Here is a 25939-nt window from a genome sequence, read left to right as displayed (position 1 = left end):
TCTTGTTCTGAGGACATAGTTTAACCTGCTGTCTTATTTGACTTATTTTTGACTTATTTTATTTGTTTACACAACAGCTCTGACAAAAAATATGACAATAAAAGGTTTTGGGTTGAACACCAAATTACAAAAACATTATTAGCCTATGTGAAAGTGAATAAAGTTATATGTGTGTGTTTGTGTGTGTGTGTGTGTGTGTTCAGTTATAAATATGCTGTGTAAATTATATACTTTTGAAAATGATAGGCCAATAACTTAAAACAAACATTTAATAACCCATATAGATCAGTTATAATTTATTTATAATATGGATCATAGCATTTACTTAATTTATAATGAATGAATGAATGAATGAGGCATTTATATAGCGCTTTCATATGTACTACTGTACACCCAAAGCGCTTTACAATCATATCAGGGGATCTCTCCTCAACCACTACCTCAACCACTCAACCTCATAATGTAACATTTATTAATTTACTCACGGAAAATATCAGTAAACCAAGGCAACAATAAACTAAAGGATTAATATGTGGGTAAATCTAAAGGTAAGTCTGCTTTAAAAAAATATTACAAGTTCGAACATGGCCAGTGCGCGTCGAGAAACACGTTCAAATTGGTCTACTAAGGCCTACTAAAGTAACGCGATGACGACGCCTTAACACGACCAGAACGTGTGTGTCTACACATACAAAATAAACACAATTTCACGCGTTTCGTTTAAAGACTATTGCCCCGATCGCCTTCCATAGTACTCTGAGCTGGTGCGAGTGAGTGGAGGCGGGGCTAATTTGCATATTCATAGAACCGCGTATACTAAATGAGGCAAGGGTGTAGAGTTACATTCAAGCTATTTTAAGACATGAAGACATTTTTTTTTTTTAAGGAAAACTTTTAAATATGTAATTTTGGTGATCAAAGGTTAGTTTTAAGGGATAAAATTATTGACTACAGGGGGATTTTTAAAAAGTATGTTCTGTATAGTATGATTGTGTGTAGGGTTAGGGTTGAATCAAATTGGAAATTGGGACAGTCACATGACCTACCAGCATCAGTTGCTTCGCTTCACTTACATTCATAAATCCTCTCCCGTGGCCTCATGGGATAGTAAAGTATCCATCGAATGCGCACTTCAGAATCTCGAGGGAAGTAGTAGGTCATCCAGGTTTTCGCCAATTATTTCTCTCATTCGGACATACAAAGGTTATTTTGCATTCTATATAGTAGGTAAGTATTCGATTTTGCATTCTGTTTGAGATGCAGTCTTCTGTTGGCTGGTCAGGATGCACAGTGTTTACATTGTCTCTAAATACTAAGCTATAGAGAAAGCATTTTTACATCCAGAAAACACTTCCCTTCTAACAAATCTATATTCAATGTGACTTTGTTTGTCACAAACCTTCAGTAGGTTTGATTCTTTTTTCTCCAGCAGGCAAAACAATTGATTTTCCAATGTCCAAAGAATTCTTTCTTAAACCCTTTTATCAAAAACAGTATTTTTTGCCCCTCACTCAAACCTTATTGCAGAGACTGTGTGCCGTCAGGAGAACAGTTTCTCAGAATATGCTAAAAGAGAAAATTTGTCCATTCTTCAGAGTTAGCATGATTAGCATCCGTCTACTGCACTATGCAAAAGTTTCCGAATAGTTGTCACAAAACCGACGGCTTGGCAAAGATGAAAGGACTGACTTCAGAGGGAGAAAGTATTCCACGAATTCTGGGTCTGAAAAATGCCTCAATACCTGACAAAAACAGTAAGAGAAAGAGAAATGATCAAAACGAATCTGTGGCTGGCTGCATAACACATGTTTCTGTATTAGCACTTTATTGAAACAGAGCCACCAGCAGGTGGCTTAAACACTGAAGAAACCTCCCTGATCAAAAATAACTTTTGTTGCTGTTGCTGTCGTTCTGTTATTAGTATGATGTGGCTTTGGTTAGAACACTAACAGATACACAACTACAGTAAGTAACTGTGAATTTTTATTTGTTTCAAAAACTCACTTTAATAATGAAACATTATTCTATAGCAACTTTTATACCACATCATCAAAATGTCACTCTCGTGCCATCCATTTCTTTATTCAAGGCTAAACCTTTAGGGTTAAAATGTGAATTCTGTCATTCTGATATCATTCATCCTCATGTAAAAAGATGTGACGTTTTGGATGAGCGAGAATAAACCTTCTACAGTGATGTTTCCCTTTGAGATTTCTCGGGGAAGGATGGCATTATTATTTAATGTGTTGGCTACCATCTGTTCTATTAAAATGTGAATGTTTTGATGAACAAAAGAGGTCAGATGTTCTATGAATGTAGGATGCTATATTAAAAATAAAGGGGGGGGGGGGGGCATAATATGTAAATATTCATTCTTAATCCTATAGGCCTAACTAATATGTTGAAAATGACTCTCTAAATTATTTTTTTTCAATTCAAAACAATAGTGGTTTGCATCACTGGATTTTACGGCTGGTCTTTTAATAGTTATATCGTAAAAACAATTGTCAAATATTAAATGTTTAGCTACTTACATCTTTCTTTGCACTCTTTCACCATTAAAGCTGAAGTGTTGCACTGGAATTCATAGATGCTTTGGGGAACCCCACCTTCTTTGATTTGATTGGTCTTAGTCATTTTGACATTAATGAGCACGGTTATACCGCTGAGGAGGACCATCAAAACGTTTTACTTTTGAAAGCTTTGTGTAAGTAAGTAACTAGAGTGGTACGCAATGAAGTGCAGCAGACCATTATCAAGAAAATCAAATATGGGGCAATTTTTGGGAATGTCCACCCAATGGTGGAGCTTGTTTCTGGCAACTTTATAAAGGTTCTCGCAGTTCGGACTTTTTTTCTCGTAATTCTGACATTTTTTTCTCACAATTGCAAGTTTATATCTCGCAATTCTGACTTCTTTTCTTAGAACTGTGAGATATAAACTCGCAATTGCGAGCTATAAAGTCCAATTCCGTGTGGAAACTTTTTTTATAACACGCATTTGCGACTTTCCATCACGTAATTTGGACTTTATATCATGCAATTTGAGAAAAAAAGTCTGAATTGTGAGATGTAAACTCACAATTGCGAAACAAAAAGTCAGAAATGTGAGAGGAAAAGTCACAGTTGTCGCACGGGTGACAACACAAATATCATATAATATAATCCACATATAATCCAACAAAAAGTTTCATTAATAATAATACAACAGAGGGGCGAACAGGAAGCAACCCACACACTTAACATAGACCATACCGGACAATGAACAGAACACAGGCAGGAACTTAAATACACATAGATGATTGACTAAGGAGGAACAGCTGTGATGATTGTGTCAGTTTCCATGGTGACAGATAGGAACGCGAGACAAAAATGACAACAAACTAAAAGTCCTTGAACTGAATACAACTGAACATAATGGTGACAACAACAGTTACCTTTTTTTATTTAATAGGCGGAAACACGCTTCAATAGTAAAAACCTAGTTTACATGCTTTGTAAAATAAAAATGTTGTAGGCTGAGCTTGCATTAGAGGTGAGTAGAAGGCCAAATGGTCATGGAGAGGGCTGGGAACGCTCTGTGAGACAGCGAGAGTGATTCTTTGGATGTTTTTTGGAAGCTGCCCATTTAATTGGAGACATTTTACAGTTTACCACAAGCTAAATAGGGAGGATGAGACCAATTTACTCATGAAAAGGGCTCTACTTTTGCATGCAAAAAGAAAGTCAAAGGCCACTAACAGTGACAGACTGACCTTTTCAGCATCTACTGCTCCACTAATTAAATTCCCAAAACTTCATTTTTCGCTTTTTCTGCATTTTCTGAAAGGCACATTGGCTGTTGAAACATGCTGCTTCTAGTTTACTCACATATATACGGATGGAAACATATGCAATATATGTGCATATATGAAAAGGAACAGTTAAATGCAGTTAAATTACAGCTCCTCTTATTGAAACTCTTTCTTTTTACTGTTGTATTAAAAAATTCAAGAAGCAAACTTATCTGAACTGAAATGAGGAATACAATTTTCCTTGATCTTTTGACATAAAAAACATAATTGCACTTTGGAAAAACACTGTAACTTTCTGAACTCTTTAAATCCAGAAAAATACAATTTGAAAATTAAAAAAAAAATTAAAAAAAAATGGTAAATGACTGTTTTTGCTCTTAAAACGTAACCAAAATATCACCCCTGGGAAAAAAAATTATAATAAAATCATATAATATGATTCATTTATCCTCAAGATGCTTTGCATTATTGTATCCCAGCCTTTCAAACACTTAGAGATCCATTGCACTATGTTGCTCTGTTTCAGTATACAAACACAAAATGTCTCATTAGTAAGGCATTATTGAAACACAAAGTAAAGATGTAAAAAGACAATTAAAGGGTGATTACAAAAGAACATGTAGGTTTGCTGATGCTGACATTTAGCCTAGAATATCTCCAGTGGATGTCTATGCAAAAATAAAATAAAATAAAATAAAATAAATAAAAAAATGCCCATGAGGAAAACAGCTTATAAATAAAAAATAAAATGACTTTTTTAATGTAAAAATGCTGACATTTTTTTCTGTAATGCGTAGATTTTGGTTGGGTTAGGGCCGGGGGTAGAATATAGCAGTTTGTAAAGTATAAAAATCATTATGTCTATATGAAAAGTTCCCATAAAACAGCTGTCGAGATGGTTTTCGCGGTAAGCCTAGGATACTTCATATTGCAAACGGCATATTCTTATATAATAATAATAATAATAATGGGTGTTATATATATATATATATATATATATATATATATATATATATATATATATATATATTTGAAAGCAGATAGCTACCAATAAAGCCATTTATTGAAGAGAGAGAGAGAGAGAGAGAGAGAGAGAGAGAGAGAGAGAGAGAGAGAGAGAGCGAGCTTACATACGGTGTAATTGATGCATAATAGATCGCGATTACCAGGTAAAATGACATGTATCAAGCAGTCACTCAGGATAGCTCACAACTGTCCACGTGCGTCAAAGATTGCGCGCGCACGGCGCCGAGTCGATCCTGGTTCAATGTCAGAATGAGCACGAGCGCTCTCGTGCGCACCTTTGAAAGACATTCATCTGTCTCATGAAGAGAAACATCACATTCCAGCGCGAGCCTTCTGGTGGAATGCCTTCATCTCAACGCATCACATCACAGAGTAAGTCATTATTTCATTTTTTATACTATTTTGGTGTTTGAACAAGGTTTCTGGAAGTTGCTCTGATATTACGATGTAATTTGTGCCTTTAAAGTTGCATCAAGTTTGCACTGTTGCCTGGTAATGGCTTTTTGCCAAGTGAATACTGCTAAAATAAACTAGATTGTCGAGGCATGAGAGTTTAAAACTCAAAATGGGCTTATCTGCTTTTCAATTAAAAACGATGTGGTTAACAGTGATGATCATTTATCTTGCGGTATGTTATTTTTGGTTTTAGTCTCGACTCTAGTCTCGTGTGAACGGAAGAGTTTTATGAGACATGATTTTATCAGATTAAATCTGTCAATACCAAATTCTTCATCTGAGTCATTGGATTTTTTATGATTTGAAGCATGCATTACACACATATGTGTGAAGGTGAATCTGTAATGAACAGGAGTGTGATGGTCATTATGAATGAATTACAGATACACAGAAATGTCCTTTATTCATTAATGCATTATTGGATGCATATATGGCAACATAAATCACTGATAACAGAAAAAGTGTCATTAGCACTCTAGTGGTGCACAGAAAAAGAGAGATTTTTCTTTTAAATAATTAAAGCTTGAAGCTGTAAAAATAACCAAGACTCACTTGGTCATTTTTATGTCACTAATTTATTTTCCCACCACTTTGCTGCAAACTGTAGGACATGCTATATACTGTAACTGAAATGATTCTGACTGACGAGAGACAATAATAATAGACAGTGTAGTGAATAATGAACATTGAAACCCATATTGTGTGTTTTTCTGATCATGTGAGCACGTGTTATTTATAATCATGTCTAAATTTCACACAATATGTTTCATTAGCATTTTGGCCAATTATGGGCAAATATTGTTTGTTTTAATTAGCATATTGGTCGGACGATCACTTGATACTTTGGTCTTTGTAATTTTTTTCCTTCCATGACATGCAAATTAATGATGAGGGTCTTCCTCGGAATCCAGAAGAAAGCCTTCATTTCAACAGATAAGATCACAGTGTGCATCATTATTTAATTCTTATACGTTCCTTGGTCTAACACTGTGATAGTTTATGTTAGAATTGGCAAATATTGTTTTCTTTCATTAGCGTATTACCTGCTCACTTGATACTTTACCATTTGTTCTTTGTTCTCCCTTACATGACATGCAAATGATTGATGTAAAGCTACCTCGGAATCCTATCTAGAAAAGAAAAAATCCTGTGGCTTCATCCAGTGGCAGTGAGGCACAATAACATATGTTGCGCAAGAGTCATTTGTCAACAATAACAGGTACTGCGTTGTGCACTGGCAACTCTCCACTCAGGAACATTTGTCAGCAGAGGTTTAGAGTATGAGGAGCTTATGGACTTTGTCTTGTCATTTCACACCAGTCTGAGTTTCTGTATTGAGAAGACTCGGATGCAGTCATGTGTTTAGACTACAGAAGTGTGTGGTGGACTGTGGAATCATCTTGGCATTTTATTTTTCTGACAGTGAACAAATTTAAATAATCCATGTGAATATTGTTCTGAATTGAAGATCGGGTGCATATAGTCATATCAGGTTAGGTTATATTCAGGTTATACAGGTTTTATACCTCCAAGGGTAGGTAAAAAACTGCTCGGTCGTTGTTTGGATTTAAATAGGCAGATTGGATCATTATTGCAGTGATTATTATGTTTGGCAACAGTTCTTCTAAAGTAGATGGAGTGTGTAGCTTTTCATTTCTTAAACAACCATGTAGGAAGACTTATCATGGCCATATTCCAGGATGACAATGTCAAGATTCATCAGGCTCAATTTGTGAAAGAATGGTTGGGAGGAAGCATGAAGAATCATTTTCACTCGTGAATTGGCAGCTCTGAGTCCAGACCTTAAATTGATTGTAAGTCTTTGGGATGTGCTGGAGGAGACTTTACAGTGTGCTGGACTCTTGCATTGTCAATAGAAGATCTTGACCAAAAAATGGTGCGCCTCGTGGTGGAAATAACATCACAACGTTTATTTCCATACATTTGTATAAAGTTTCCATAAATAAAGGGGTTTTGCAGTGATCCCATTGAAGAACCATTTTGATTTCCCCGAAGAACCTCTCAGTCAACAATTAGAACCCTTTTTCTTAGTGTGAAGAACATTCCAGAACCTTTTGGTGGATGGAAAGTTTCCATAGATGTTGAAGGTTCTTCATTGAACCAAAGATGCCAACAAAGAACCTTTATTTTTAAAAGTAAACAAGGACTATATGTAAGGAATAATTGACGATGAGTCATTGAATTATTAGAAATATTTACACTTTTTTTTTTAATTGAAATAATTTTATAATAATTCAATTGGCCCAGAGTCAATTATTCTGCTTATACTACGATTACCACACCTCAAAACACGGTTCAGATTATGTATTTCTAGACATTGTTTTTGTCCTTAAAATGCACTTGTGTGTATAGGACAAATTTTTTACGCATCAAATCCCAAGCCTCTGTTGCTAATTCCAAAACGTAATTTTAGAGCTAGTAAAGGAGGTTTGAGCCGGTGTTAGCAGACTAAAAAAGCAGTTATTAATGCAGAGAGAGAGAGAGAGAGAGAGAGAGAGAGATTAAGTGTATGTGAATTACATTACAACGGCGTTATTACCTTGTTAGTGAGAAATGTATGGAAGTAAAATTGCCTGTTGAATAATATAGGTTGTATTTGTATAAAATGTTTTTAATTGAAATATTCACAGCCCATAAAACTGAAATCATTTGGTGAGGTGATACAGAACTGAAATGCGGTCAAGACCTGCCTGGAACTACTTTAGCTGTGTTTCCCCGAAAATAATTTGCACACCTTAGAACGTTCGTCAACCAATCAGATTCAAGCATTCAACAGCCCCGTAGTATACTGTAAAACTGTATAACTGAAATGTTTGACTGATGTGTTCTCAGGATAAGGGTATGTCAGGTCAGGGAAAGATTCCACATATGTTGAAATATGTTTACAATATATTAATTACAAAGAAAATCAAATAATGATTTGAAATTTGTAGTACTTTATCTTTTAGATTTTTTTCTGTTTTAATATTGCTAAACAAACAATCTATAAGGCAGGTTTCGCATGACAACTACCCCCACAGAGTGGTGATAAATGACTGAACGTGTTTAGTTAACTGTATCTTTTTTTTCTTTTTCTGAGCAATAATGGTGGAAATGTTTCAAAGCTTTTTCTTTTTCTTTTTTTTTTTAATGAGGAATAGTTCACCCAAAGATGAAAATTTCATGATTATTTACTAACCCCCAGGCCATCCAAGATGTATATGACTTTCTGTCTTCAGTCAAAGAGAAATTAAGGTTTTTGAGGAAAACATTCCATCTAATGCAAGTCAATGGGCACCAAATTTTTGACGGTCCAAAATCCATATTTAGGCAGCTTCAAAGGGCTCCACACGACCCCAGCCAATAAATAAGGGTCTTCTTTAGCGAAATGATCAGTCATTTGGATGGCCTGGGGTGAGTAAATGGCAAGAAATTTTTTTTTTTGTGTGAACTATTCTTTTTAAACATAAATATTCACTGTTTTCTAAATCAAAGTTTATAATGGTTTAGTTCATACATTCTTTATTGAAGAATGTTTAAATGCCAATGAAGATAATAAATGGGAAAAATACTTTCAAGGCGAGTGAAAATGTGGGCGGCCACTATTGTACTCTAACAGCAATAAGACGAGCCCAGAAATCAAGGCCTTCACATCTGCAAATACAGCTGTTATCTGATTTCATGTAATCTTATCCAATGTTATCTGATCTTTGAGAAGATAAAGATTGAACATCAGCAGGGATTAATGCCACTTTTGGCACGCTGCTCAGAGATGTATCTGGGTTATGTGGTTTCACATATCTAGGTGTAGGAATTGGCGAGGCTAAAATCAATGAAGTGACTCCCCAGAGACATCTTGGAAACTGTGCTTTTATGTGTGCAACAGGACAAATTGTAGGCCGTGTCCTTGGTTACAGTACCAAACTGGTATTCCAGAAACGGCTGTTGTGACAAGACAGGATAACAGCCATGTCCATTCTCTTAGTGCAGGGCATTTTTGCATAGAAGACATAATGCCCTCTACCTGCTTTGCATCACTTTGATCCAAATAAATGGGCCTGTTTAATATCTTATTGTCCGAGCACCTTCCCCGTGGCTGGCATCATAAATGACAACAGGACGCATATTTTCCCATGAAGAGTCTTCTGAGAAACACAGCGGATGTAACAGAAATAGCATACAATCTCCAGGCATCTCTTTGAGTAAGTAATGTTAATTACGTTTTTAAGTGCCTCTGCTCAAGTTTGGACATCACACTAACAAAGAAACAGGCCCTTCATTCAAGAGGAGACCATTTAATGATTAATTTTTTTGACAAAGAATGCCAGATGTGCTCAGCTCCCGTCTCAGGCGCTTGCGTATGAAGGTAATGCAATCGCTTCAATCAAAACACTGCTGAAGCAGTCAATAAAAGGATGGTTCATCCAATCCTCTTGGATGCTGCTCTCGTTGTTTATGTATTCATACATAACATTTAAAGATACAAAACATTTTTTTTTGTATTTGTATGTATGGCTAAATGCTGAAATGTACAATATGAATGTACTTTTGTATATGTACGGTATACATTTTTACTAGAGGTGTAATGGTACACAGAAGTAACAGATCAGTACGTGTCTGGGTTTTGGGATCGGTACAAGTTCGGTACAACAGGAAAAAGCAACAAATCGCCAATGTTATGTTTATTTTCATTTATTGTGAGCAGACAGTAGTGCAAATTATAGTTTGTCCCACCTAGTGGCATTTAGTACCCCTTGAGGTAGTTGGTACAGTATAGCCTTTAGTGTATTAAGCACTAAGCAGTAAACAAAGTTGTTTTTAAGTGTAAAAAGATTTGGTCATATTTGGTCTAAACTGAAACTGAGTTCACTAAACTGAAAAGCATCTCTTGTGTTATGAAAGTACAAAATAAATAGAATAATGAAAAATAAAACGTTGTCTTTGTCTCATAAGAGCAGAAACAACTTAAAATACTCTGTCATTTATGGGCATAAGAGTAAGACATAATTTGAAACTGTAAAATTTTTTGTGTAAATAAATTTTTATTTGTGACAGTCATAATAAAAATAAAAAAACATTGTGTTTTTGTAAAATAAAGAAAACAAACAGGATGCCGCTTTCTGCCGTCCAGTTGTCTTTCTGTGAAGTTTGTGGAGCGTGTCACAAATATTAGTCGAAACTCAGCGTATATACAACTAGTAAGCTCTTGCGTGCCATATGAACTCTTGTTTTGGGTTGGTACATAGATCATCTCTTCTTCTTCTACTCTTTTTCTGTGGTGGCGGTTAGCAAACAGCTTTCCATTACTGCGCACACCACTTCTGGATAAGCGTGTGGATCCCCTGTGACTGACTATTCACCGAATCACGTGACATACGTAGCGTGACGGTTCAGGATGAATTCATGTACCGTTACACCTAATTTTTACCATTTTCTTTTAGATCCCTTAACCCTTTCCCCCAACCGAAACATAACCACTTTTCAACAATATAAAGAACAAAACAGAGAAATGTACAATGACAACAATTATTGTTACAATATACCATAAAATCCCTCTGCTTAACCTAATCAAAACCATTTCTTAAAAATACATACAGCATAAAGAAAAATGTAACAGACAGACAGAAAGTATTCTAAATAATTTATTCCAAAAATGGCAAAACTATGTGAAGGTACGGGCAAATTTTGAATATTTTATGAGTAAGATTTGATACAGTCACCAAATATTGTTGAATAAAGACTTAAAATTCATTTGGGAATTCATTTTATGGTGCGTTTGTGGTGTATTTTATAGTCAGAATGAATGTTACATGATAAGTGTAATTTTAAAGTGTAGTTGTCACGGTGATCTGTAGATGATCCAAACAAAGACAATGCATGCCATTTAAGTGCATGCGTCTTTAAATGATAATGAGCTTTGCTCACCCCGCCCCTCTGTTCTGTGGGGTGTTTTGATACAATACATCTGGAGTGTTGCCTTGACAACAGTTGAGGGTATATTTTGGAGAAAGAATGGCAGCGGAGGACACATTTGTGCACTCTGAGGACACATTTGTGCAACTGTATCAATTTGAACCGGAGTCGGACCCTGAACAAGATGACGCCCTGAAGAAGTTCGACAATTAAGGCTCGAACATGACGTTTCTGAATGGTTGGTTAACGTAATGTCACTTTGATCTATCTTTGTATGTACTGGCAGGGTAGAGTAGTGAGGTATGAACGCTATGTGTTTACTGATGTATACGTTAGTTCATTGACATATTGATGTTAGCTAATGGTCATGAAAAACTTTTTTTCGGTAAATGTAGGCTTGTCCGTGATCCGTAACGTTATCTATGCAGTGTTAGATACAACAGTGTCAGGGCTGAAGCACTAAAATTTTACTGATCTGTTTAAAAAATAACCAGTCTGTGAGACTATGACAGTCATTAGGCACATAAACAACACCTACTCAGACAGGAGCTAATACCTTTTTCAATGTTCTCGTTTATAAAGCAGTCTGGTGAAATGATTCGCGCAAACATGAAAGCATTGACGTTGATCGTGGGGAATATTCCCTTTGAAAACAAAACTCAGCCACTGCTTCTTCAGCGGTTCGGATTTAGGAACATCAAAATGACTGCTGTGTTCATTATTACACCCAAGAACAGAACACCACAATCGCTTAGACGCCATTCTGCTCCAGCGTATCAACAATGCGGACTATGATGACAGCTCGCTCCTGGCGGGTCTGTGTTGAAACGCTGCTGTCAATTAACAATCGTGGGTGGGGCGTCCGACCGTGTGACGTCACACGGTCAGACAGCTCGATTTGAGACAAGGTAAAACATATAAGGAGATTAAAAAAAAACCACTGGATGGATTTTTATCATTATATGATGGTTGTGTACAGGCACTGCCAACACACATTTCAGTACAATCAACTTGTAAAAGTGCATGTACCATTATATGACCCCTTTAAATACAGAGGGAATGATCAACAGAACAAGAAACAGGTGTGCGACTAATCAGAAACCGCAACTAATGAAGAACTCGAACACAGGAAAAACAATGACAAATAAAACCATGGTTGTGTTTGAAATTGCCCCCTATACTCTTAAATAGGGCACTATTTGAGGGAACAGCCATTTGTAGTGGTTTCCGAAACCATAGTGGACGTTATTGAGTGCACTGATGAGATGAGAATGAGATTAAATAATTATTCGTTAACATTTGTACGTCTATAAAGTTGTTCATACATAAATGATTTACATTTTAGATGATGTCAATATGCCAATATTATACGTATTAGTGTCTATATAAATGTAAGCAAATGTATGTGTGGTAGAACCACTTTTTCCGTAAAATACAAATGAATACTCCGTTGGCTTTCCGCCTTGATATGCAACAAATGAGAGTTGACATATGACCAGTGTTGGGGGTAACGCATTACAAGTAACTCGAGGTATGTAATCAGATTACTCTTTTCAAGTAACTTGTAAAGTAACATTGCATTTTTTAAACGCGCAAGTAGCGCGAGTTACTTTATTTTCTCATTTATTGACTGACAACTCTCCTGTTCCCATGTTGAGGGAAATCGTGAGTAAATCTGGAGTAATGTTAAAAGTAATAATAATCATCAATGGCGATTGTATTGTCGCGATGCGGTAATTTTGAACAAGTAGAGGTGTGAATGAGAGCTTCATTTTGGTCTGATCCTAACAGAAATCTTTATGACTTCAGAAGTATTATATAGTGTTATTTAATATAGTGCATGCGTCGTACAGACTGTTCATGATACTTTTACTAGATCCTCATTCACTTTCGTTATAAGGAAACAATTGGCGAGCATTTGACGACCATTATTCAGCATTTCTGTTCCACAGGTTTGAAATGACACGAGATTGAGTAAATAATGACAGAATTATGTTTTTAATGAAGGTCATGCTACTTTATCTCCCACAACAAAGTTATTCAAGAAAGAAAGCACATGTTTTGAAGCAGCATTTCATTCCCCTCAAGTGGTGGAGGAAATAAGAATGTTCAGGGCACTTCATATTTGTGCTGCTTCATACAGTATTTGTCCTTGAAACGCCTGGATCTTTGTGCTTGCAGAACACAGTTTCAGTGGAATAGTTTCCATTTCATTCTAACAGATGACACATTCAGTTATCTCTCCGACTGCTGATTTTTGCCTTGCACGCCATAGCAAGCTATGCAGAATGTAGCTTGTAATTGAAAGCAGAAATGACGCATGGCTTCTTCCCAGCTTTCAAATCTTCTTGATTTGTTTCTTAGTTCATCATTCTCAGAAACACCCCTGTTTTTTCACTCATCATTCATTCACTTTAGGTAAGTAGAATTATTCTCAATTCTGTCGGATTTGATATTGCCCTGGCTCTGATGACATCACTCGTTATATCCCGCCAAGTGGCACCATTATCTTTTTTCATTAGTACCTGCTGTGAAGAGGAAGTATGTACTGAGTGCTCTCATCAAGCATGTCATTTTTAAACCCAGGGCTGAGAGGCTCCTCACTCAAAATGCAATTAGAGCTCTTTCTGGATTGCTTAGACGTCAACAGGTGCATCGAGACATAGTAAGTTTCATTCATAGTTTAACATCTTAGAAATGTAACATTTTAGAGTTTATACAGTTCATATCAAATATTGATGCGTGTTGCATATAAGCACTGCTTTGCTGAATCGCTCAGAATAATAGACTGATTTGCCTGCGGGTTTCGCCAGCTGTTTTATGAGGTATTTGTCATTCAAGCTGAAATGACAAGCATGTTTTTCAGTTTAACTCTTAAGTCTTCTGTTGCTATTTATCAGTTTGTTTGTTTTCAACCAAGTGACAGTTACAGTGTTCGATACAAAGCCAGCTGAAAGTTGTCATTTTTTACTATGGGCAAACATTTTAACAATACACTGTGCATATTTTTTTTCTTTAATTTTTAAAAGATGCATGAAGCCATTTCTCCTCGTCACATAGACACGATCCACTAATATTTCACTACCAGAAGCTTTCACAATACTTTAATCTTCATTTTGAACAGTATATCTAATGTAAAACTAACTTTTAGTCAAATATTTAGCATGTGCTGTCTTTATTTGAAATACTGTAAATTATATTTAATTTGATAGGTATTATTTTTTACCATAAAAAATTACAACAACGAAAACAAGTATTAATAGTTTAGTAAACAATAAAAACACTGAGCGGCTTTATCTATAAGAGAACTATACATTCAACCAAAGTACATTACCTTCAAAGTACAGAAGGTTTCATGTCCGAAGTTCCAATGTCAGTGTTACATTTAAATTCATTACATCCATATTCCTATTATTACATTATTTGAGACATAAAGTCTGTTTATCTTTTTGTGTGTGTTTTTATTATTCATACTCATGTGTGATTCTAACCAAATGCTTTTTAATTTGCAAGTAACAAGTGCTCCTCAATGAATATCTCAAAATCTTCTGAATAATCATGACAAGGCCACTGAACAGAGTTTGTTGAAAAAAATGCCTCATTTACCGTAGATTGTGATGCTTCTAAGAACTTTGCTCTCAATATTAAAAGCGTTAAATGTTGCCTGGTGCATCAAGTCTGATAATTGAATTGGAAATCGACGCTGTAAAAACTGCCGCAGTAAAAATGTATTAGATCATTTAACAGGACAATGAATGATTTAGCATGTCAGAAATGCTCATTCTGCGAATGAGATACGCATTTCTTCCAACGAGTTGAACGACATGCATCTGGCATCTGGCATTTTGGGTCACACAGTTCATTTAGTCCATGAAATGACATAGTCAGGTTACACTCGGCAGCCCATAAAAGACACTCTGATAGTGTTTCGTGTCTGTGTGGGTAAAACTGTTGCCGTTCATGCATTTTATTGGTCATCGATCATGGGAAGACATATTATGATGAATTTTTGTATTACCACCTGTATTATGATGATTGTTACCGATGCATTTAAAAGTACAAAACAGATTTTAGTTTGAATTAACATTATATTAGTTAATTATAAAGGCTGCAATGAAGTTTTTACAGTGCATCGGTTGATTTCAGGAATAAAATTCTAAATCTAAGTTATTTTCAGGAAGTTCCTCTACATAAATATTGCAGCATTCTTCAATGAAGTTCGTATGCCTTTTTGTATTTTTCTGACAACGTCAGCGTACTCAAGAGAATCTCTACAAAAGAGCGAGCAGAGAGCATGTGGGGTGAGACAGTGAACATTAGAAAGTAAAAGGAAGTCTGTTCTACTGAAGTTTTACAAAACTTTAGAAGTTTTAGAAAACAATCTCTACAAAAGATTTGCATTCATACAGATGAGGTAAAAATACTTGAAGATTCAGTCGGAATGGATTACATTTTCAAAATGTTACCCAAAATATATAGGCCTACAGTATATACAGAAAAATATCAGCGTTGTATTTGTATTGACCGTATCACTATCAAAATTGGAGTTCTGCAGCTTTTAGTCTTTATCTATTGGTTTTGAGGTCATCTATGCTAGTGTTCATATGCACATTTAGATTTTGCAGTCTTTTTCTTTTGAGAAAGTGAAAAATATGAATAACACATCTTGTATTCAGAGGCATTTTGTCAAATAACATGCTGTTTAAGTGTGAGCATGTCTCTCCCTTTAATAGTTGGAGAGAGCCATCATTCGCAATCCTATTCATCTCAATGGCAGTTGCTTGGCTGGCACATGCACAAGCACCACAGGAGTATATGAATTGAATTCATCTGCGTAAATATCATGTGAATAATTACCTATGACATGTCCAAATGTTTCAAAAGGAAACACTGTCCGTGAGCTGTGATCTGTGAAATGGAAAACTGTGCTCGCCTGGTGATGTCACGAGGTCTTTAAAGACTAAGTCAAACTTTTCTCATCAGTGAAGACTGGTGTCTGATCAATATAAGCAATTTAACAATGTGGCAGTGTGTCATTGAGTTAAATAACTCCATTAGCTAGAATCAACAAAATCCTTTTGTTGAGAGCCTGATGTCTGGTGCTTAATAACAGGGGTTTTCAATCTTTTAGATGCCATTGACCCTTGATCATCCTTGTGTGATGGACCCCCATCCAATTCAGAAGGCATCTATCTTTTATAAACACCCAATCTGATCACTGAAAAATTAGTTTCTCTTAAGCTACATTCTGACTTGTGATGCAGCTTGAATCATAATGACACACTGTTCGGTCATTGGCCAGAGGAGAACTGGCCCCTCGACTGAGCCTGGATTCTCCCAAGGATTATTTCTCCATGCTGTCACCTGATAGAGTTTGGGTTCCTTGCCACTGTCACCTTTGGCTTGCTTAGTTGGGGACAGTTCAACAATATTATTGATCTGACTGCACTGACACTGTTGAATGAGAACTGAACTGAGCTGGACAATGACAATGACAATTTTTTTTTTTTGCAGAACTGCAACTGTAAATTAATAATTGAGGATCTTTGCAATGGAAATGAATCAAGACTGAACTGACTTCAGCTTAACAACAGCCGAAATGCATCATTTTCCTGTTATCACCGTAAAGCTGCCTTGAAATAATCTGTATTGTATAAAGTGCTATATAAATAAAGGTGACTTAACTTGACATGAGCATTCGTTTCTGAATAGGACCTGGTTCAAAACTCACAGATCCAAGATCTGCCGTAACCCACCGACTTTTTTGGGTACGATGAAGGATGTTGGGGGACGGGCTGGGAAGCTCTAGCCAGGCTCCGCACGAGGAGCACCAAAGGGACAACTGACGGTACGTCAGAGGGGCAGCGAAGAGGAGTGCTGGGAGCACTGCCAAACCACTCCCAGTATGGCCAAGAGACTGAGGAATCTACTCCTTTAATGAAAATGTGGGTACAGTGAATCTAGAAACGTTGAAGATTCTCTGAAAATGAAGATTCTCTGCCTGGCCCACCGGATGTGATCAACATCTCCTGGTTAAGAGCATCTCTCTCCATATCAGGGGCGCTTAAATGGACGCTTGGAGGGCTTAGGCTGTGTCTCCTTCCTGCTCAACGTGGCAGTGGTGGTGGCGTCGAAGCCGCAGGGGCCAGCCCGCTGTGCCATCACGCCAGGGCAGGATATGCTTGATGGCCTCTGTCTGCTTTTGGACTGCTGAGAACTACTGGGGAAAGTCCACAACAGTGTCGCCAAAGAGGCCACCTTTGCGAGACAGGGGCGTCGAGAAAGCGCACTTTGTTGGCATCCCGCATCTCTGCAAGGTTCAGCCACAGATGGCGGCTGTGAACCACGTGCCACACCCAGACTTAAATAAGAAGTAGACTTTACAGAGTGCTTGACTCTTGCATTGATCTTGACCAAAAAATTACGCACCTAACATCACAACATTTATTCAATTTTTGGCCAAGATCTTGTATTGACAATACAAGAGTCCATCACTCTGTAAAGTCTACTCCAGCATATTCCAAAGACTTTCAATGAATTTAAAGGGGTCCTTGATTTATGATTTTTTTTTACCTAAGTTAGTGTGTAATGGTGCTGTTTGAGCATAAACAACATCTCCAAAGTTACAACCCTTAAAGTTCAATGCAAAGGGAGACATATACTTGTACAGAAATCGCTTTCTGGACTACAACAAATGGCTGGTAGGGACTACAACGAGCTTCTTCCCAGGTTGGTGACATCACAAACCCTCAAATTTACATAAACCCTGCCCTCAGGAACATGTAACATAGGGGGTGAGGCCATGTTGGGCTGATTTAAAGAAGAGGAAGAGTTGTTGTCGCTGTTTTTTTACACCCCAGAAAAAGTTTGTCCTAAAGCTGACGAACTAGGAGAGGTTAAAATGTATTTTTAACACTGTTCCTGATCATTATAACCCCAACGTTTATCTGTGGGCTGCACATTTTACGGAGAAAAGCTTCCAGAAGAGAGTACAATGCAGGCTATACGCACAAAAGCTTCTCCTGAAAGACGTAGCTATTCCCATTTTGTTGGGACAATCTGTTGTTTATAGATCACAACTTGTTAGAATGTCTTATTATTTGTAGTTGTGTTTTCTATTAACAGTTCCAATTATAAGCTTTATGTAGTTGCTATGATAGCTACGATGTAAACGAAGGGCAAAGCTTTGCCTCCGCTAGCCTGCTAACTAACATTACAGTATTGATGTAGTGTTTACTTTAGCTTTTGTAAGCTCTTGCTTTTGTACAACTGTTCACCGCCCCTGGAAAATTATCCATGATTTTGTGATCGATTACTGTTTGTATTACCATAGTTTTCCGACAGATATGATGGTGGATAACATCGTACCTATAAGAAAATTACAAAAAAACAACACCATACCACTCTGAAACGTCCTGTGAAATCCGTGCTTGCAAAGACCGTGCTTGAAATCCGTTCAGCACAATCCCCTTGTTTGTTAACATTGTCAGGGTCTTAATTGGGCTCTAAATGATTTGAAATTGACGCCATTGTTAATATTTACATCTGAGTAGAGCTCACGGTTATGAAGGAGCGTTTCCCTAACACACGCTAAACACTGCCAATCACAACACACTGGGCCAGCTAACCAATCACAGCACATTTCGTATTTCAGAAGGAGGGGCTTTATCGAAAACGGACTGGGGAATATGTGGAAAGATAGCGCTCTTCTTGAACAATCAAGCATGAAAACATATTCTAGTGCACGCCCCCAAAAAAATCAAGACTTCGTAAAAGGGCATAATAGGACCCCTTTAAGGTCTGGACTCAGAGGTGCCGATTCATGTGTGAAAATTATTCTTCATGCTCCCTCTACCATTCTTTCACAATGAGCCTGATGAATCTTGACATTGTCATCCTGGAAAATGGCCATGATGTGTCTTCCTACATGGTTGTTTAAGAAATTAAAAGCTACACACTCCATCAAATAGGGTTAGAAGACCTGTTGCCAAACATATAACATGCTAGAAACATAATAATCACCACAATAATGATCTAATCATAGACTGGAGCATTTGCCTATTTAAACCATAACAGTGATTTTTCTTTTTGGCCGGGCAGTGTATATTACAACAGTTGCATGTCCCTAATAGTACTGCAAGCTATTCATGGTCTGCTGTAGTAATTTATTAATGCTTTTACACTTTTTCCTACACAATTGTCGGTACTATACGGTTATCCGGACCACATTTGATGACCCCGTCACTGGGGTTACGACCAACCAAGAGCGGTTGTGGTCACGTGTGGTCAGGTGTGGTCCGGATAACCGTATAGTACCCAATTTTCCTTTTAATATTTGAAGGTTGAAGGGTGAGTAAAATAAATGTCATCTTATTTTTTTAAAGTGCTTATTATTGCATTCGTAGAGCAAAGCTTTAGCTGATTGTTTACAGCTCAACAGAAGTTACTCCCATGATTCGCACAAGCCGTCATGATGTGTAGGAAATGGTGGATACTTTTCATATAAAAGAGTGAATTATATATATACACACATACATGCATATATTATGTATGAATTATTCCTTTAACTGTATAACCTGAAACAGTTATCAAATCTCATTCTGTGACAATGAAGATAGATCGATAGATAGATATTAGCTTTATACAGACAAACTGACCTTACATCAAAAGTACTAGACTAACATCATCCCGCTGCTGACAGAGAAAGAGCTTGTGGAGTGGTAAAAATTATTTTTTGTTCTGTACTGTAGCTCTGGCCTTTCCCCATGAGTCTCTATGACAACCATATCCTCACATCCAGCGCTAATTCACATGCAGCCACACTGTGAGCATGTAATGGTGTGCTTTTGTACAATGATTTTTATTGCTCACTCTCACTCTTTTATCCTCAGTGTGTATATTCAGTGGATACATTTTATGCTCTGTGGTGCTTACAGTAGCAGATTATGAAAAAGACCTCAAACCCAACACAGGTTCAAAGGACAGACGTAAATACCTGATACCTATAATGAAAATGAGCTTGCAGTTCAAATTCTGAAAAAAAAAAGAGGAAAAAAAAGGATACTGTGAGACCTTTTGTCCAGGCTGTGAGGCTTTTTCTCAAGCCCAATTTCCTTTTCCAATTTCAGATCCGCTTTAGAGAACATTATACTCGTCTTTTATCAATGGTCTCAGCGGCAGTCAGTCACAGCACACTCGCATGCTCTGCAAGGACAAACTTCTCTTTGACATTAACACTTTTTAATCTTCATCCCTTTCAGATGCTTTGTGGCAAATGATGGTATGTATCACCACGGTCAAGATCTCCGAACACAATGCTGTGATGATGTGCAGCTTCTTTAATGCTCATAGACAGAGGCAGTCAGATGAATAAGCAGCACTTCTACAGGTATGAACAGTGAACAGCCATGCATGATATTTCAATATAGCAAACCAGGTGAACTCGGCAGTGTTCCTCAGTGAAAAAAACTGAACGCAAGAGGCCACAATCAGGACATGTTCACATTATTTAATGCCCATTAAGGCCACTAGATCAAATGTATCTTGATACATGACTCACATAGCACCGTAACTGTACAATACAACTCAATTCATTTCTGATGACTTGGTGGTTCAATAAGTGAGTCAGATGTTTCTTAGAATGATTCAAAGTGATGACTTAAAAGCTGGTGTTTGGGATTGAGTGTGAACACAATGCAAAAGAAAGATATGTTTTTCGTTTTATTACACACTATGTTCCTTTCGATACATTTAATTGCATGCTCACAACTTAAAATATTGTAAAATAAGGTGTGTGAAGCAGACCTGAGTCTTGCTACATCAGTGTATTTCAAACTTAGTAACTGGTTTGAAAGCAACTCTGTACTTAATTTAGTTGCACCATTAGTTCATAATCATAAGGCAAGTTTAATCTAGTAGGTTGTAAACCTGTAAAGTAATGTGTAGTCGCATAATGAAATCTGCCTTCATTGAGACATACGAAACCGTTAACAGAAGTAGCATTGAAAAGCAGTGCATGTCAGTTTATCTTGTTTCAGTTGATGTTTAAATGTTCTTTTGATAAAAATTTACATTTTATATGTTAGACATAAATGATCATGCAATCTAATAAATACTCTCTAATAAAACAAACTAATAAGATATTATCAACATAATAAATCGAACTAATCAAATATGTAAATAATAAATATCTAAAAACTCGATCTAAGATAAGTCAGGGATAATCCACGGCTAGCTGTGCATTAAACCATTTTAATGCGTGACATGGAGGCAAAGAACTGCCTGATGCAAAGCCTGCTTATACCATGGTAATTTGCCAGCCTTGACAATTTAAAGCTGTTATTGATGTTTGCAGGGTAATATTTGACCGGAAGGGTAAAATTAATGGTTATTTTCGTCAGTTATGGCTCGTTAGATCTAGCATTCTGCCTGCTTTGAATCAGACAGAGATTAAGTAGTGAAGTAAGATTACATTTATTTGAATGAATGAATTATAGCATTTATTTGAATTAATTATCGAGAGAGAGAGAGAGTTTGATTACTTCAAAATAACAATGTTACCCCCTCGCTGCTGAGAAATATATTGTAGCGATTCAGTTGCACAATTATTTTATGACTAAGTCGAAGGGCAGCTTTGATAAGTTTCTGTGCTCCTGACTGTTTATGTGTGTGCGCAGCGCGATCTTCCCTCTCTGTGCGCGAGTGACGTATATGTGTGTGTGCACTTCAATGGAAACATTACTATAGAACAGTGATTAAACTGACTTGGAACTACAGTACCTGCACACCTTCTAGCCAATCAAAATCGAGTAATCAGACCATGGTATAAATATTTATAACACAATATTATATTATATTATAATTTTGGTAATATATTAAACATTTTTACAATGAATTTTGATAATTTTTGGGTGTGTGTAAAACCGAGTAAACAGTAGAGCTGCGTTTCCACCGCTAGAACTTTCCCCAGGATTTAGGGACTTTGAGATGGTACTCTGTGTGTTTCGACCGCAGGAACCAGGGTCTAATGAAGTTCCGGGTAAAAATTTCCCCCTCAGAAAGTCCCTGCTGGCGAGTTTGTACTTTTTCAAAGTTCAGGAACTTTCGGGGGTGGCACTTGGGCGCTGAACATGCTGATTGGTTGAGTTCACGCAGCATTTTGATTGGTTGACTCAGCGTAGCATTTTTTTTTCAACTACCATTTTTAAAAGTCTGTTGCGGTGCGTGCAGTAAGAGTGCTAGAAAGAAAGAAGCACGCCATCCTACATCACCAGACTAATTTGCCTAATCTTCACGGTACTTTATATCGTGATGGACACACAGACAGCAACAGGTCTGGGGGGAAAAAAGTTCTTGGGAAAAATTGCTCCGGGGAATCTACTTAATCTTATACGCTATCTTTCAAAAGTTTGGGGTCATCAATATTTCTGTAAAGAAATTATTATTTTTTACCAAGCAAGGCCAAGGACACATTAAATTGATCAGAAGTGACAGTAAAGACATTTACATAGTCATAACAACATTTGCAACACTACCACTGTATTTGAATCAACATTAAACTAAATCGAGTTGAATAATTACACTATTGTCGACGCTATCTGAAATTAGCATAATACTGCAACGCTCAAACACTCATTTATGCTACATCTAGGCTAGCATACACACAGCTGGTGCAACACATCAGCAGATGTTTTATGTCATGTCTGAGTGATTCTGCCTGTATTCTGTCCTAGGCATGGATCCAAACAGCACGTATGGACCTAATCCCACAGACGGTCCCAGCAAAAACACATGCGGCGTGATTCTTCTCTCCCTCACGCTTTCGCTTCTGGCCGTACTGACCACGGCGATGAACTGCTTGGTCATCACAGCCATCATCGTCACGCGCAAGCTGCACCATCCCGCAAACTATCTCATCTGCTCTCTAGCCGTGACCGACCTTCTGGTGGCCGTCTTAGTCATGCCCTTCAGCATCGTCTACATAGTGAAGGAGACGTGGGTCATGGGTCAAGTCATGTGCAACATCTGGTTAAGCGTGGACATCACCTGCTGCACGTGCTCCATTCTGCACCTGGCGGCCATCGCTGTGGACCGTTACCGCTCCATCACGAACGCCATTGAGTACTCGAGGAAGAGGACATCCCTACGGGCCGCCGTCATGATCAGCATGGTGTGGCTCCTCGCCATATTCGTCACTCTCCCGCCATGCTGTGGAGACAGCAAGAGGAAAACTGTCTGCATCATTAAGCACGAAAGCATCGTCTTTACCATTTACTCCACATTTGGGGCTTTTTACATCCCGCTAATACTCATTCTCATTCTTTACTACAAGATCTACCGAGCGGCGAAGACTCTTTACCAAAGGAGAGGGGCAAGTTGCCTCAACAACTCGGAGACGAACGGACACATGCTTCCCAAGTGCAGCGACAGGGAGCCGGTGAGCCCCGACACACTGAGCCCTCCGGAGAAATCCATGTCCGAACCCTCCACCGAAGGCGACAGAGTGCGCATCGCTGCGAAAAGCCCAAAGTCTCAGTCTCGCAGGGAGCGGTCCATGAGAAGACATCGCATCTCGAGTACGCGCGAAAAGAAGGCCGCCACCACTCTCGGACTCATACTAGGGGCTTTCGTCATCTGCTGGCTGCCGTTCTTCATCCACGAGGTGATCGTTAACGTCTGTTCGTCCTGCACTCTCTCTCCGGACATGGCCAACTTCTGACTTGGCTGGGATATCTGAACTCTCTCATCAACCCGCTGATTTACACCATCTTTAATGAGGATTTCAAAAGGGCTTTTCAGAAGTTGATCAAGTGCAAGAAATATTTTTAACGCCAATGGAGGAATTACGCTGAAACAATTACACCATTAAAAAATATATATATACAAAGTTGGAAGAACTTAATTAAACTGAGGAATTTTTCTGCACTTTTAAATTTTCTTTAACTTAAATCTATTTTGTTTGTTGTGTTGTTGAGACAATTTGATTTTGTCTCTAAAGGTCAATTCACACCGCACAGACAAGCGCCAACAAGCAAGTTGGCCGTTGGATTTAGAATTTTATGAATGTCATGTTTACACTGCCCCAACACACACCATAGATATAGAACATACTTTTTTAACGGTCACAATGTTACTATGCTTTTGGGAAACAGTCGTGACTAGTTGGTTAGATTCTCCAACGATGCATCTTAAGCAGAGATTTACATCACTGTAGGGGAAGTTTACGCACTCCCAGGTGGGATTCAAATTTGGGTTGCTTACCATGCAACAAATCCGAACACATTCATTGTCTGAAGAATTTACTCTAATTTATTGTAACTCAATATTACTGTGTTATATTAATGCATTATACAATTATAATTTGTTTACATTTTCATCTTACCGAACATTGGCTATTGATCAATATCAGTAAACAATATCAGTTATCTTGATTTTGATTTTATCTTGAGTTCTATTGATTTTTTTTTTTTTTTTAACCTGGCATACAAATATTCCTATTTTAATTTATTAGAGTACTGAACTACATGAACGGAGAGATTAAGAGCCAATTAAATTATTAATGTAGTTTCAATTCAAATGGATTCTATTTAGCAAATTTAAACTGAATAAAAAAACAGTTGAAATTAAACAATAATAATAAAAGCATTTTAAGTTTTTATTTTTTTATTTCGAGTGTAATACAAAATAATTACAAATAATAAATAATTATGGCATAAGAATGACTTTTCACTTTTCATACATTTTCATGAATGTCTTGTATTTAAATCGGTAGCACTATATTTTACAGTCCTGTTCCCCGTGTACATATTATGTACTTATTATAACTGGGTACTAACCCTGAACCTACCCCTAAACCTAACCTTAACCCATGTAGTTACCTTACATTACCCACTACTTTCTTAGGTAAGTAAACTAAGTACACATACTGTAAAATAAATCTATATATGCAACTAGACTAGTTAGACCTGAACTATATTTTTGTGGGTTTTAACATTATAGATTTCAAACAAACCTTAAAGTTGGTGTGCAAAAATCATGTTATTTTTCATACGATGAAGAAATTCAGGGTAACAATTTACAATGAGGTCCCATAGTTAACGTTAGTTAATAAAAATACAACTATTCATTGTATAGCTATCATTCATGCTATCTCAAGTCCATTAAATTAACATAACTTTTGATTTTAATTTGATGCATTGGTATATGTTGAAATTAACATGGTTAATAAATGTAGGAGTATTTCAATTGTCAGTTTATATTAACTAATAATACAGTTAACTACTGTTAACAAATGGACCCTTATTGTAAAGTGAAACCAAAATCCGTTTACAGCACATCAGCATAAATATTGAGCCATGAATTTGTGAAATGTGGCGCAGACAAAGTTTTGATAATAAATATGACATGTAATATATGTAGATGGAATAAAGCACAGGCGTACAATTAGAATTATACTACCAGTAAAACATCTGGACACATTCAACTGATTTTATGTTTCTCGTGATCTTGAAAAACCCACAATGTAAAATTTTTACTGATCAATAAGTTATGACAACATATGTTTTTACATAGATTTTTAACTCATCAAAACCTTTTTTTTTAATAAGTTATACAAGATTCAAGTCATTTTTAAAGTCAGTTTAAGTTGAAATTACTTAAACATCCAAGTTGATTGTACTTAAAAATACTTGTACTTTTTTATTTATTTATTTTTTACAGTCAGTGCATTATTTCATAGTTTTGATGACTTGT

The 25939-nt window shown here is 36.9% G+C and overlaps 1 protein-coding gene across 1 annotated transcript; it reads left to right on the top strand.

Annotated features, from left to right (window-relative positions):
- The first annotated feature begins 20483 nt into the window (after positions 1 to 20483).
- htr1fa (5-hydroxytryptamine (serotonin) receptor 1Fa) lies at positions 20484 to 24068 on the top strand. Its single transcript, XM_084422453.1, is given in 3 exon segments — positions 20484 to 20576; positions 22921 to 23901; positions 23904 to 24068. Coding segments are annotated over 2 exon segments (1092 nt in total). The 5' UTR covers positions 20484 to 20576; positions 22921 to 22922; the 3' UTR covers positions 24017 to 24068.
- The last annotated feature ends 1871 nt before the right edge of the window (positions 24069 to 25939 follow it).

The sequence above is a fragment of the Rutilus rutilus genome (genome assembly GCF_951802725.1).
Source record: "Rutilus rutilus genome assembly, chromosome: 10".
In the NCBI taxonomy this organism is placed as follows: domain Eukaryota; kingdom Metazoa; phylum Chordata; class Actinopteri; order Cypriniformes; family Leuciscidae; genus Rutilus; species Rutilus rutilus.
Note: the sequence above shows the minus strand (reverse complement) of the source record. Positions and strands in the feature narration are given on the sequence as shown.